Here is a 15,571-nt window from a genome sequence, read left to right as displayed (position 1 = left end):
TAGGTCTAAATACTTCATGTATTATATAGAATGTACGTTTAACTCTTCCAGAAAAGAAGAAACATGTGATCATAGTATACAACCCACAGAAGTGATAACTGGCAATACAGCGGTCGTAATCCCTAACGACGCAGGGAGTGAACGGTACCTTTTCCGCTGGTCTAGATGCAAACACGAGCGCCTTTGGTGTATGGTGTTCTGGGTTCGATTCCCGGCGGGAGAGGATCTATGATTTTTAACTGTTCTCGATGTTTCTGTGTTCGTGTCCCTGTCGTTATAAGTTATTAGAAAAAGCAAGTTAAACGAGTGAAGGAAGTAAAATTAGCAATAAGTAAGTTACTGAAACACGTTCGGCGAGTCAGTTAAAAAAAAGTGGACAAAGCACTGGCTTTTCGCGTTGTCCATGCGAGTTCGAATCTATCTCGGCTTGATTTTTTATCCATTTGAGAGAAAGAATTTGTTCTTTTCGCTACATGTAGTCACTCTTTTCGTATTTTTCGCCGTCGTTCACAGTTAAAGTAACTGACTATTCTTATTCTTTCTACGAATGATGGATCTTCTCTTTGCTTTCATGTCAAACATGCTCACGTAATGAAAAGATGCTGTCGATAATAATAATAATAATAATAATAATAATAATAATAATAATGATATGAAATATTAGTAGCTAAGTCGTGTGTGTATTTCGACAATATAATTTTATATTATTATGTGAAAGTAAGAAAGGCTGGCTGGCGCCCACCCCCTAATTTTCTCGATGCGGCTTATGGGTCCACGGTATCCAACGTTAGGCCCATCCCACTATCATCTCCTGTTCTCTCGATATAAGTTATCGACATTTTGCTTAAAGAGCGCTCTGCCGTAGCCCCATGACTACCCATGACAATTACTCTTCGTTCATTTTGCATTAAAATCGCTTATTTTTCTGAGTACTATGAATGCATACTCTCCAACGTTGCTCCCATCACTCAACATTTTCCCGTTCTCTCGATATAAATTGCTAATATTTTGTTTGTAAGAGAGATATGGCGTTACAATCTTTACGTTTGAAGATGAATTGAGGAAGATATTGCCTTGCCACAAACAACACCTATTATTATTTTTATTATTATTATTATTATTATTATTATTATTATTATTTTTGTTGTTGTTGTTGTTTTTGTTGTTTTAATTACCACTAATGTTGCCTACCTTTATTTGCATTGCAATGTGTTACTAAAAAGCAAATCAAGTAACACTCCTCGCCATTCACTCTCCCGAACTCGAAATGCATGATTTACAGTTCTCTGTGTTAGAAGAAAGCACATTTATTATATTATTCTTTCAAATAACACGTTTCACAAGTTACTTCACTTTCAATGTGTAATTTCATATCATCACTAACAATCATCTTGTTCCGATACGAAAATAACCCCCTACTGCCAAAAAAAAAGACTGACCAAAAGGGCGTGAACCTTCTTAAGGCGATTAATCGGATCCAATATTTCAATAAGTCCCTGCACACAAATATTTCAGTAAAAGAGGAAAAGTTATTCAAACTTTCTGAATACCTATTTATGGGCGAAATTTGGTTAACTTGGAAGTTTTTAAGAGTTTGAAGGGCTGCCATTTTGAACATTTTCATCTGATTATTCTGGTTAACGAACTCATCAAGATATTTCAACAATTAATGTTTGTGCCAAGTTTTGTCTCAATCCGCTGAAAGTTAGGGTGGTTATGGCATTCACAAATAGCGTTATATTTATATATACATACAGATAGATAGATAAATAGACACACAGAGGGAGAGAGTAAAAGTGTTTTGCTCCCTTCTCGCACCTGTGGTGCCCAGAGCTAAACCGGGTCCCTTTGCAAAACGTAGTGACCAGCCTAACCTAAACACAAGCCTCTTGCTTGCTAACGTAGAAACGTGGTCGGGAGGTGTAAGGCATGTAGAAATTGTATTTTTAATAACCATGAGTATGGATTCGAACACTCCACTTCCATGTTTTTCTTTTTACTTTTTGCAGCAACATCGGAACGTTCAATTTTTATTCTTTACTAATTGCAAATGGCGTTTACATTCAAAATATGAGGAATTTTGTTGGCATTTGTTCGTATATTTTTCTCTTTCGAAATAAAGACAAGAATAAAAGCAATACGCAAACACAAAATGTATTATCAGTACTAAACATTACCATCAATAATTGCTACGAAAAACTAAATAGGCCTCTTTTACCATCTCTCATGATTTGTATGTATTATTAACAAAATTTTTTAAAATGTCCTTGCCGAGGATTCGAACTGGCGACCTTTGCATTTGTATGGCAGCACCTTAACCACTACACCAAGATCTTGGCATGGTGAACGTTTAGTTGTCGGCGTATTTATTGTATTTGTGTTTTATGTTCCCACTTCGACAATTTTTACTCTTTTTTCTAAGTTTAAGAGCTGTTTCTGGCTTTCTCTTTCGGTGTCGTCCTTTATTTACACTATGCACTATTCGTATTCACAGCTTGTGCCCCTCTGCAATGTCTTATTCAGATTAAAGTTTTCTTTTTGCCCCTCAGTAAACATTTGATTGATTTAATTCTCATACTCTCCACGGTTGGAGCGCAGGAATGCCAGACTCGAAAAAAAGGTGTACATTTACTTTCCTGACAGATAATACATAGCCATATTTAATTTCACTATCATGTCACTGCTTCCAAACCAACACAACGGTATTAGAAATTAGTTTATTTTAGAATAGTGAATCACAACTACTTGCGATTTGTAACTAAACTTCAATATTAAAAACCTTAATTGTGCTTTAATATCCACTTCTCTCCAAAAAACTCAAGTTTGATGAAAATGAACTATTCCCTCCTGTTAGTTTCCTGTGCAAGCAGCCACTTCATCACTGTACCTCAAACGACGGAGGTGTTCAGCGTAATACATTGCAACGTTGGAGTCAGCGTTGCCAACCTCAATTGTACAAATATCACGCTATTCCGCTTTAGGAACGTATTCCGCTTTAGGCTCCCTCAGGGGTGTAGCCAGCAGGTTTGTGTAGGAGGGGCCCGTCGTTTTTGAGGGAGGGCCAGCTACAATGTATAGTGTTTTTGAGGCCTGAAAGAAATGAAAATTTTGGTTTCCTTCTGGAAAACTAAAAACACTATTTTAGCTTATCATTATTATTATTATTATTATTATTTTTATTATTATTATTATTATTATTATTATTATTATTATTATTATTATTATTATTATTATTATTATCCATAAATTATATTCAAGATAGCTTTTATTTTCCTTAATCAAGAACTACTGCCCAGGACCAAACGCTATACTTTTGTGCATAACTATAAATGTAACCAATAAGGTTCTGAAGCTTTTCGTGGAGGTCTGTGTTCAATTGGACCTCAGATCGTGAGTTGAATGCGATTGGAGATAAGGCGAACGTCAGTTGTTGGTATTGGTATATCCAACATACTACCTGGTTGTGGCAATTCAGATACACTGTGAACTTGCGTAAAGACAGAGGGAACATGAGACATCCACAGACCATCATAAGTGCTGAACGAGTTCAAATGGAGGTCAAACGCCGCTGTAGCGGGACAGAAGATATGCCAGGCCTTTGGTGAGGGTGTCGTGACGATGCAGACAGTGCAGTGATGGTTTAACAAGTTAAAGGACGATGACGAAATACCCGAAAACACCACGTACCAGAAGACCAACACATGTACAAAAAGGAACTGGAACTACAATTCCGTGTGTGGAGAAACCATTCGGCAGCACATCCATCAACTTGGGAAGCACTACAAGTTGGGTCGATGGGTCCCACATATTTTGACTCCGCGCCAGAAGGCAACGCGGCAGTCGACTGTGTTTACTTACTGTTTCGGAGCCATTTCTGGACAGGGCGTTGACATGTGATAAAAAGTGGGTCCTATACGAAGCTCCACAGCGCCATCATCATATGTTAGCATCTCTTGAACCTATTTTAAAACAGCCGAAACCAGCACTGTACCAGAAGGTCCTTCTGTGTGTTTGGTGCATCGTGCATCGGGAACGGCTACCAGCTGGTGAGAGTATCAATGCAACTCTGTAGTGTCAGCAGTTGAGCTGTGCTCAAGAAAAAACTAAAAACTCTGGAGCCATCACTTCTGAATTGCAAATGAGTCCTCGTTTACGGGACAACGCTAAGTCCCACGTGGCTAGGATGACTCAGGACACCATTCTCCGCCTTGGACGGGAAACAATATTGCAACCACTATATTCTCCGGGTGTTGCACCGTCCGATTATCACCTGTTCCATTCTTTGGACAGTCATCTTAGAGGATGCCAGTTCAAATCCCTAGTAAAAGTCCAAAATGCACCTGATACCTTTTTCGTTTCACGGCCCACCAAGTTCTACCGCGATGGATTCCAAGGCCTTCCAGAACACTTTCAGAAGGTCGTCGATGCTGATGGGGACTATTTTTGATCTTCCAGGTTAGGTGACATATCGATGTTCGAAGGTGGTGGGTGAAAAAGCAACAAAACTTTTCTAATTTACATATAAAAATATACTGTACTTACAAATCAAGTTAGCACCTTTGTTTTATGGCTCTATTTATAGTACCTTGTTAAAACGTTTGTCTTCAAACTGTTAAATATAAATCTCAGGAAATTGTGTAATCTGCTGTCACAAAAAAGTATCCTATATTTCGATCGGTATAAGGAAGAGATACTATACTATTTTTCGATCGCTATGGAAAGCCAATATTTCTCCATACTATTTGACCGTAAATTATTAATTGTCAATAAACTTTGTTACTTTTAAATGAATGAAGCGAGATAATTTTACTGTGATGTTTTAAAAGCTGGTCATTTGGGGGTGGTCAGGAAACCATCTGGGGGGCCTGGCCCCGATAGGCCCCCCCTTGGCTACACCCCTGGGCTCCCTTACTCTAACTGAAAATAATGCAATAGTTTTTTACTGACTTATTGTGTGGACAATGAAACTATACCAATTTTATGAATATCTTAGCTTTAACAATATGCGACAAAATTATAATAGACATACCTCTGTACCGAAAGTATTCACCTATTAAATGACCACTTTGAATCCTTTTATTTTTAATCATAAATTGATAGTATGCTTGAAGACCATACTTAACCTCACCCACCCCAAACAGTATCCAATGTAAAGCAATATGTTCCAATTGCTAGAAATTTACTTCAATTGTTTGATATTCCGCACTAAATACTAAATATTAACCTAGAAATAAATTGTAACCACAATTGCTATTATTATAACGTCTATTACTTTCCAAGTAGGAATTATTGTCATTTGTATCCCTGTGAAAGTTTCCACGATACGATATTGGGACATTTGTAATATACCATATAAGCTAAGTTGATATATGTTTTCTTCTACAGTTAACTATGATGGATTATTCTATTTGTTTACTGATAATTCTATAATGCGTTCAGTAGAAAATAAAAGCGAACATTTGTGAAGGATGTACAAGGATTTTTTTTTTAAACTTTCGTTAAGCCATTAGAGGAGAGCCAGGTGAAAAGACGAAATGGGGATAAGATAAATTGTTCATTGGACATCATCTGTCTCTCATTTTGTCATTCAATAATCGTGAAGAGCAAACGTGAGAACATACCGAGTGCAATCGAAGCACCTGCCAAGTACGAACTATGTGATGTAATTCGTTTTCTCCAGGCGGCTGAGTTCCTTGAAATGCCAAGATCATAAAGATTGGATACATAATTTACACCTTTCATGAATCAAGTTAGTCACACGTTGATCGAAGTCACCATAGATTTCCAACTTGCCTATGCTCGTCGTGTTTGTCGGTAAGTCCTAGTTTCAACTCTCTTAAGCACTCGTGCACACAGCCATCTTTTATAAAATTCTCGCTGTAAATTTGACTCATGCGACAATGAATTACATCAGTATTATGCCCTTTCATCTGGAAAAGTCGAGTTACATCACGTAGTACACATTTGGCGGATTCTTCGACTGCACTGGCTATATATTCACACTCGCTAGCGCACAGAGATTGAATGGCAGGTTCTGTCTATTGGTGTGGGAGATGGGCAAAATCGAATGAAGAATATCGTTTTATTCCCGTTTCATCATCTTGCGTAGTTCTCGAGTGATGGCTTAACGGAAGTTGAAGAAAAATTCGTCGTACACATTTTTAAGTGAATTAATAACGTTACTCTATACATTGAAAAAAAATTAAATGAAATCTTTCAGTTTTACGTCCCACACCGGGAAGACTAAAGAAAATGATGATGAGAAATGAGTACAACGGTGGAATGAATAAAGTGGGAGGAAACGGTAGGACCCCGAGAAAACCCAAGCACGCGGCGTTTGTCCCTCACAACGTCTACTTGGCGCGACCTAGGATCGAACTAGGAACTCCACACAGCAGAAATAAACTCTTTACCATTAAGCCACCGCAGCCCCTACTCTATACTTTCAGTTGTACGAGGAAAGATCGAGACCAAACCATCTCTTCTCTGTGTAGGGTGCAAGTAGCTGGTTGTTAATTCAAAGACAACCAGTTTACAAAATGGCTATCTATCTCGTTATTTTATTGGTTTCTTCTTATTGGCTTGTAACTCTTGGGAAGGCAAATTATGTCTTGTTTTATTTGTAATTTGACCTCCCTGGAGAGAAGGTGTATTATTTGTTAGAATAAATATACAGTTTTCTAAGCAATTTTGGTGTGGAAGAACATAAATATGTTTAATGGGGGCGTGATGGCTCAGTGGTAGAGTGTTCAACTCCGGTGCTTGGGGGCCCTGGTTCGATCCCAGCTGGCGCCGTGTGGACCTTGTGGTGGACAAACACCGTGCTCGTGGGTTCTCTCGGAATTCTCCCGTTTACTCCCACTTTCTTCATTCCATCATTTCATTCATTTCTCATAATCACCGTCTCCTTTAGCCTAACCGGCATAACCGTGGGACGTAAAACTTAAAGATTTCATTTAATTTTTTCAATAGATACTCATACTTCATATTTCACAAGCGAATAATATATTCGTTTGCTCTTAGTGAAATATCCTTTTACATGATTTAACTATAGAATGGATATAGTGAGCCTAGGAGAAAACGCAGAAGAACTAAAAAAAAAAATTAAAAAATCTTAAAATTATATAACTTTTTGAAATTTCTTGGTCCATTATGCCTTATCTAGACAAGTAATCAATATAATTCCTCATTCATATATAGTGAAAAAACTCACCAAAGTTTGATACATGACGGTAATTACTATAGAATGTAGGATTGGCGTGAAAGGCCAAGTTGTTAGTGCCAGATGTGGAGTTGGCAAACACGGCAATGTGATTAACGCTATTTAGTTTAACGGTTTAGACAAAAACACTTGAAGATTTGTTGTTGGTAACTAGATATGATATATTGCGTTTGGGTATAGAGAAATGTCGATTCGGTAGTTGAATTGTGGATTTACCAGATGTATCATTATATAAGTGATTTGAGAAAGTTAATAGAGTTGTATAGAGGCAAATAAATGTTAGTAGGGTATTTATATATAGTGCACTGATTGGTTTTGTGCTCACCAAATGAATTGATTTTATCGTAGAGGGTTCGGAAGTTATTATGTTGATAATAAAGAATAAGTGACTATAGCCGTACAGGATTACATTTATTTACTTTTTAATTTTTACATAGAATACTCCTGGAGAGCGAAACCCTTGTAAAAACGGTATGAAATTATTAGATTTCAGATTTCTTCACTTTGGGAACTCTATATATCAGACATTCGTGTAATCACACAACGATGAAAATTCATACTGTTTTGTTCTTCATAAAAAAATCAAGCGACATATGTTCTGCGCATCTATTTCTTTCATTCATCACGAGAAATTATTTCTTCATTATATTGTCATTCGACACTACCATAAGTCGGCTATCTTCGTTCAGTGTAACAACTTCTTGTATACATTAAACAATTTTAATTAGCGTCAGACATTAGCTATTTAGTTTAATAATACTTAATACTAAGTTTGTAAAATAACGATAGAACATTCGGTCAGCAAAAGCTCCTGCTAATGAAATGACAGTATTAGAATTTTTAATATTATGAAGCGATAGTGAGGTGGCCTACATAGTAATTTGATTTTTCTACATTGCTTGATTGGGATAAAATTATTGTTGCGTTCGTGTTGGCAGTACACGAGTAGAATGAACTTTCAAAACCATCGATAATCTTATTTAATCTTTTTTATTAGGCTTTCCCAACGTCAGGTTGATGGGTCTAATCCTTGTGTTTTCTTATCTCGTCAAGTGATAAGACGCAAATTATGAAGTAAAAATCATCCTTGGAAATGCCTGCCATAAGTCTTGTTTTCATTTGGTGGAGTTTTGGTTGATTCAGTTGAACTGACGATAATTTCGACTCACAAGGAAACCGATTCAAGTGTGACACGAAATTGTGGATGAGTTTATGCGTAAACGAAGTGTTTTTATGTGCAATTAAACCCATTAGAGGGAAAAACCGTCGATCTCAGTTGTTCCGAACATATAGAGGGATAAGAGGAAGGCTGGTGCTCCAGTATTTTGCGAATTTTTGAATATGGATAAGCAAAAGAAACTTTTAAAAATGAAGAATTCCTTCATCCACGAAACTTCAGTAATACGTCGTCTTAGACATGAGGGTTACATAAAAATTCTAGTGCCGAAGGTTTTGAAGCGGGAAGGCGAAATCAACGGACTTCCATTGTTGGCTGAAATAGGCGTGTAAGGTGTCTATGTATAGTTTGCTGGGTACGCTGATTCGAATAAGAGCATCATCAGGTCAAATAGGATGAAAAATTTTTAAAAATGGTGGTCGTCCGAGCTTTCCATTGATCTAGCGTTTAAAACTTTGTATCGATTCATATGTTCTTACGTAGGACGGTATGAGGAATTACTTTACTGTGTGACGTTACTGTTGTTTACATGCAACAACGTTATGTGATATATAGTATATCAGGCGTACAGTTTTTCATTTTTTAAGTGGAAAATACTATTCTTGTTTACTGATTCATACTTTGCATTTCAATATCTGTCAAGTAAATACACACTGTCGTATTTACGTTTGCAACAATACGAGGTGTGACACACACACACAAAAAAGACTGATCTAATAAATAATTGTACTTACATAATCAGTTCTCCGTGATATTATCATCTTCAAAGTAGTCCCATTCAGCATTCACACACTTCTGCATTCGGTACTGCCATTGCTGGTAACAGTTCTCGAACGAGGTTCTTGGAAGGCCCTTAAGAGATTCTACATTTTTGCCTGAACCTCTTCAACTGAGGTAAAACGGGCTCCGTTTAAGCAAGATTTAACTTTAAGAAATTAAAGAAATGTCGCATGGAGCCAAATCAGGTGAATAAGGAGAATGCCACATTACAGTAATATTTTTGTTGATGAGAAGCTTCTTGGCAGAAAGGACCGTGGTCGATGTAACCCTTGTGTAGGCGCTGGTTTCTTAATAATTCTTCGACGTTGCTTTGAGACTGTTCAATATATTTGTATTTCATAACACAAGATTATATGAATTCAAAAAATACAAACAAAGTTGCTAGATGAACATTATTATATGTAGATTAATGCGATATTAACACAATACACGTAGCTACCGTTGCTTTCTTGGTGTCACGTTTTTACACACACACTCACCCCTGCTGGGGAGAAAAAGTATTAGTTTTTATGTTGCTGCCTCTTCATTTACTTACTGGCGTTAGTTTTTATTGAGAAGAACGCTAGTTCTGAACATACCGCCCGCCTTGAAGGAATTCCTTCAACAAATCTATGAATGATTAATTTGGTTCATGAACTTAATATACACAACAATAGATAACACAAGTTATGAATGAATGATATAAACATAAACAGAACAATGCACACACAACACAACACTATGAATCACCCAATGCACACACAACACAACACTATGAATACACCAACACATCAACTCTGCTTAGGAAGCGGGCACAATTGACGTGTACCTCTGGTAGCTTTCACTGTCGCCACTCGTACTATTCCGTCCTTCCCAGGAAACAATTGCACGATACGTCCAGTTTTCCATTTTAGAGGTGGAATGTTATCTTCTTTGATGAGCACCAAATCACCTTCCAGAAGATTGGGAAATTTTCTTCTCCACTTGGATCGTTCTAGAAGACTTGATAGATACTCCTTTGACCATCTGGACCAAAATTGCTGATGAAGTTGTTGTATGTATTGCCATCTCGAAAGTCTGTTAGAGGAATATTTTTCAAGTTAGGTTCTGACATGGTAGTGAGTGCGTCGCCTATTAGGAAATGACCAGGTGTTAAAGGATGTAGGTCGTTTGGATCATTTGATAATGGTGTTAAGGGTCTAGAGTTTAAGCAAGCCTCAATCAGTGTCAAAATAGTGTTCATCTCTTCGTAGGTGAGTAAAGCATTTCCCACGACTCTCTTTAAATGATATTTGAGAGATTTAATTGATGATTCCCATAAGCCTCCGAAGTTTGGTGATCTTGCTGGAATAAAAACCCACGTGATGTTATCAGCTGCTAGAAAATTATGTAATTTTTCTTTATGGTGTTCTGATTCAAATAAAGTCTTCAATTCTTGTAGTTCCCTTTTTGCACCAACGAAGTTACTTGCATTGTCAGGATACAGTTTAGCGCATTTTCCTCGACGAGGCATGAATCGCTTTAATGCTCCAATAAACGCCTCTGTAGTTAGATCACTAACAGGTTCAATGTGAACCGCCTTAGTCGCAAAACACACGAAAAGTGCTATATATGCCTTATGAAGTTTGGCTCCCCGTCGGTTACTCGATTTAAGGTAAATGGGCCCACAGTAGTCAACGCCACTGTGAAGAAATGGTCTTGTTGGTTGAACTCTGTCAGCTGGTAGATCTCCCATCATCTGTTTACCATCTTTAGGATTGTTTGTGAAACATGTGGCACACTGATGCACAACTTGACGAACCAAGTTTCGTCCACGTATTGGCCAATATGATTGTCGCAAAGATGATAACAATAATTGAGGCCCGGCATGCAATAGCTTCTTATGTTCTTCTTGAGCGATTAACTTTGTCAAGTTGCAGTTAGCTGGAAGTACAATAGGATGTTTCTGTCCTTCAGTAAGATCTGCTGCATTTAATCTTCCTCCGACCCTGATGATTTGCCTCTCATCCAAGTATGGGTTCAAATTTCTCAGTTGACCTTGGTTGTCAACTTCCTTTCCTGATCTCAATGCATTTAATTCCTTGTGAAATGCTTGTTGTTGTGATAGTTTAATAAGACATTCGAGTGCTTCATGTAATTCACTTACTGTAAGATGTCCATGCTGTCTGTCACAATTAGATCTTCTCATGTTGTGTGTGAATCGTAGGCAATAAGCAGTTACACGTTGCAATTTTCTTAATGATGAATATCTGTCTAAGAGTTGACACGGTGTTGTAGAAAACATTGCTGCTGTATTTTTTCGTCGCTCGGGAACATCGCTTAGGTCACAAACATCTTCCCTCGTCTGTGAGTCTAATTTCTCAGATAGCCAGGAAGGCCCATGCCACCATAATTCATTATCAAGAATCTCTGATGGTGTTAATCCTCTCGATATATGATCTGCTGGATTCTCCTCTGTTCTGATGTGTCTACATTCATAGTTAAAAGTCAACTGTTGAATTTCCGCTACACGATTTGCAACATACGTCTTCCATTGAGAACAAGGTCCTCTTATCCATGCTAGTACAATGGTGGAATCTGACCATAAAACAACCTTATCGATCTTGCAATGTAACGCTTGTATTACTTTCTGAGTTAGCTGTGCAAGTAACAAAGCTGCACAAAGTTCTAGGCGAGGAATAGTTGTCTTCTTCAAAGGTGCTACTGGAGATTTTGAACACAGTAAGTTCGCTGTGAATTTTCCATTTTTTGTACTAGATGTTACATATATACAAGCTTCATATCCATTCTGAGATCCGTCGCAAAATCCGTGAATTTCTACTTGCGATTGTGTTTCTTGAATAACCTTCCGCTGAACATGTAGTAATTCCAACTCTTGAAGTTGCTGCTCAAAAGTTTCCCACTCTGAATGCAATGGGGCTGGAACCTTTACATCCCAAATCAATTTTAATTCCCACAAACGTTGCAGAAATATTTTTGCCTTAAGAATAACTGGTCCTATTAATCCTAAGGGATCAAATATGCTCGCTACTGTAGCAAGAATAGTCCTCTTCGTGATTTGTTGAGGGTTGTTTCTTGGTTTGACAGAGAAAGAAAATGTGTCTTTAATGGGATTCCACAACAATCCTAAACTTCTTGTGATGCAATCATCATTTGGTTGAATGGTGAAATTTGATTCTTGAAGTTCACTGGGTATTTTTGAAAGCAGTGAAGTGTCGTTGCTACACCATTTTCTCAAACAAAAACCACCTCTTTGCAGAAGAGTTGTGAGTTGACCTTGTAATTCATGTAGTTCCTTCTTCGTGTTTGTCCCTGTTTGAAGATCATCAATATAGAAATCCCTCATTACAACTTCTGCTGCCTTGGGGAAATTCTTCTTCTCTTCTATGGCTAGTTGCTGAAGACATCTAGTGGCTAGGAAAGGAGCTGCTGCAGTACCATATGTTACAGTTTTGAGTCGATATATTTTTATTGCTTCTTGAGGGTTTTCTCTCCACAGTATTTTCTGGTAGTTTGCATCTGAATCATGTACCGTAATGTTGCGATACATCTTCTCTATATCAGCTGTCATGATGTATTGATGTTGCCTGAATCTTGCTGTAATGGGAAATAATTCTTCTTGGATTGTAGGCCCGACTCTCATCGTGTCATTTAATGAAATTCCAGAAATTGTTTTGCACGATGCATCAAATACAACCCTGAGTTTAGTAGTAGTACTGTTCTCCTTCATTACGCAATGATGGCGAAGATAGTAGTCTGGCATCATTGTATCGCTCTCTGCTCTAGTTATTTCTTCCATATGGCCCAAATCTTCGTACTCTTTCATGAACGCTATATATGCCCTTTTTTTCTCAGGATCCTTCATAAGCCTTTTTTCCATTGAATAAAGTCTTCTCGTTGCAATCTCCTTGGATTTACCAAGATTTCCCACATTTTCTTTAAAGGGAAGTCTGACGATGAATCTCCCAGTCTCGTCTCTCCGGTGTGTCTTTGAAGTGTCTTTCACATTCTGCCTGCTCTTGACTTAATGGATGTTTTGTTGAACATTCTTCTATCGTCCAGAATTTTTGTACTTGCTCGTGCATTTTTTCTGTTGTGGAGAGGTGACATACATTTGTCGAAATGTGTAATTGATTGTCTATTTTTCCAGCTACAATCCAGCCAAACAATGTTTTGTGCAAGGTTGGATACCCTGCCTTGAGTTTTATTTGCCCTTTACAAAGTAAATCAAAGAATACTTCCGCCCCCAATAACATGTCAATACGCTGTGGTATGTTGAAGCTAGGATCTGCTAATTCAATGTTGGAAGGTATTTCCCACGATGACGTGTCTACACGAACCATAGGCAAGTCTTGTGATATTTGCGGCAATATGATGAAGTCTAATGTGGCTGAATAATTGTTATGTCTTGACTTAATTGTAGCCTGAACGCTATGGCATGACCTTGTATTAGCATTACCTATACCATTTATGTGTACGACGCTATTACTCTTTGTTAGTCCCAATAATTGAACCATTCTGTTCGTTAGAAAATTGGACTGAGAAGCACAATCGAGAAGTGTTCGACACATTTGAAAATTACCCAGTTTATCTTTAACATATACTACAGCTGTGGATAGCATAACGCTTGGTGGTCTCCTAAGATTCTGCGGTACACTGTTTGTAGAACGAATATTCTTATCTTCACATTCCTGCCCGAGTGATGTGGTCGCAGCGAGCGTGTTTTGACCTTGACCTATTTCCCTTTCATCTTGTTGTTCATTCGCTCTAGTGGGCGATGGACAACGCGAGTAGTGCAGTAATGTGTTATGCTTTTTATTGCATATTTTACAATTACCTGATAAGCACTCATTTGCCTTATGCGCTCGTTTGAGACAATTTATACACAAAGAAAGACGTTTAACTTCTTTAATTCTATCTCCTATAGATTTTTTCAACAATGATTGGCATTGAAATAATTTGTGGGAGCCTTTACAGCTGGGACATGCATTGTTGTCGGAATACGTTACGTGTGCTGTCGTTGAGTAAGAACTCTTTTTGCCTGCCTTATTTGTTTGTTGATATTTGTTATTTGGAACTGAGGGTGTCTCTTTAGGTCTACGCTTATTATCAACTGCTTCTAAAACTTGGCAACGCTGCTGTAAAAATTGTGTCAGCTGTGACATGCTCGGTAATTCATTCGTTGATTGTGTTTTCTCCCACTCCTTATGTGTTGTATTGTCTAGTTTGGTCGCAATCAAATAAATAAGTAATGCATCCCAGCTTTCTGTTGGTTGACCTAATGATTTTAAAGCCCTCAAATGTTTTACCGTGCTGTCTAAAAGAGATTTAAGCGAAACAGCCGACTCACGTTCCACCATTGGCATTTCAAATAAAGCTTTGACGTGTTTGTTAACAATATACTTTTTGTTTTCAAAACGTTCTTTGAGTAAAGTCCATGCTACGTCATAGTTTTCAGAAGAAATTTCCAAGGCTTGTATTACTTCAAGCGCCTCCCCACGTAGAGAAGAACGTAAATAATGAAACCTTTGCATTGGCTGCAATGTGCTATTGTTATGTATTAATGCGTGAAACGTGTCATAGAACGACAACCACTCATCGTAGCTTCCAGAAAAGGTCGGAAGGTTTATCACCGGCAACCTAACTGATGGATTAGAATTGATTGCTTCATTGTTTTCATTTTTCTTTGCACTGGAGCTGTGTTGATTTATGAACACTTCCGCCTTAGCTGCTAAATCAAAATAAGTACTCTCGAATTGCTCTCTTTCTTGCGTTTCCTGATCAATTTCTGATGAACCCTGTAACATTTCTATTTCGGATTGTATTGCATCAAATTCATCATAGCACTGTTTTATTTTCTCTTAACGTAACACTAACTGCGTAATATTCTGATCTTCTGTAAAGCTATCTACAAAAGGTTTAAAACGAGTGAGTTTGGCCTTAATTTGACCTCTCTTGAAAACTAATTCTTTCATTCTGTCCGTCATGCTTCACTGAAATTAAATACACTTTTAACACTTATGAACAAATGAGGCTTTGCTATTACAGGCTTAATTTGTATAAGTAATACAAGGATAATATTATATTGAAATATGCACTCACTACCTACCTTGTTAACTGCACTGTAGAATCCTGATCCGGCGTGGATGGACCATTTGGTCGATGTAACCCTTGTGTAGGCGCTGGTTTCTTAATTATTCTTCGACGTTGCTTTGAGACTGTTCAATATATTTGTATTTCATAACACAAGATTATATGAATTCAAAAAATACAAACAAAGTTGCTACATGAACATTATTATATGTAGATTAATGCGATATTAACACAATACACGTAGCTACCGTTGCTTTCTTGGTGTCACGTTTTTACACACACACTCACCCCTGCTGGGGAGAAAAAGTATTAGTTTTTAT

At 37.6% G+C, this 15,571-nt stretch overlaps 2 protein-coding genes across 2 annotated transcripts; both read right to left on the bottom strand.

Moving 5' to 3' along the window:
* Positions 1 to 10,152: 10,152 nt before the first annotated feature.
* Positions 10,153 to 12,984, bottom strand: LOC145682105 (uncharacterized). Its single transcript, XM_081753700.1, has one exon. The coding sequence runs from the start codon at positions 12,982 to 12,984 to the stop codon at positions 10,153 to 10,155; it is 2,832 nt and encodes a 943-aa protein (XP_081609826.1).
* Positions 12,985 to 13,096: 112 nt separating this feature from the next.
* On the bottom strand, positions 13,097 to 14,965 carry LOC145682104 (uncharacterized). The gene has a single exon (XM_081753698.1). The coding sequence runs from the start codon at positions 14,963 to 14,965 to the stop codon at positions 13,097 to 13,099; it is 1,869 nt and encodes a 622-aa protein (XP_081609824.1).
* Positions 14,966 to 15,571: the final 606 nt, after the last annotated feature.

Source organism: Thermobia domestica, chromosome 3, assembly GCF_964235325.1.
Source record: "Thermobia domestica chromosome 3, izTheDome1.hap1.1, whole genome shotgun sequence".
Classification (NCBI taxonomy): domain Eukaryota; kingdom Metazoa; phylum Arthropoda; class Insecta; order Zygentoma; family Lepismatidae; genus Thermobia; species Thermobia domestica.
The sequence above is the reverse complement of the archived record's forward strand: the minus strand, read 5'-3'. Positions and strand labels throughout refer to the sequence as shown.

Coding starts and splice junctions, on each gene's coding strand:
- LOC145682105 (XM_081753700.1), bottom strand. CDS start 12,984: ATGAAAGAGTACGAAGATTTGGGCCATATGGAAGAAATAACTAGAGCA.
- LOC145682104 (XM_081753698.1), bottom strand. CDS start 14,965: ATGTTACAGGGTTCATCAGAAATTGATCAGGAAACGCAAGAAAGAGAG.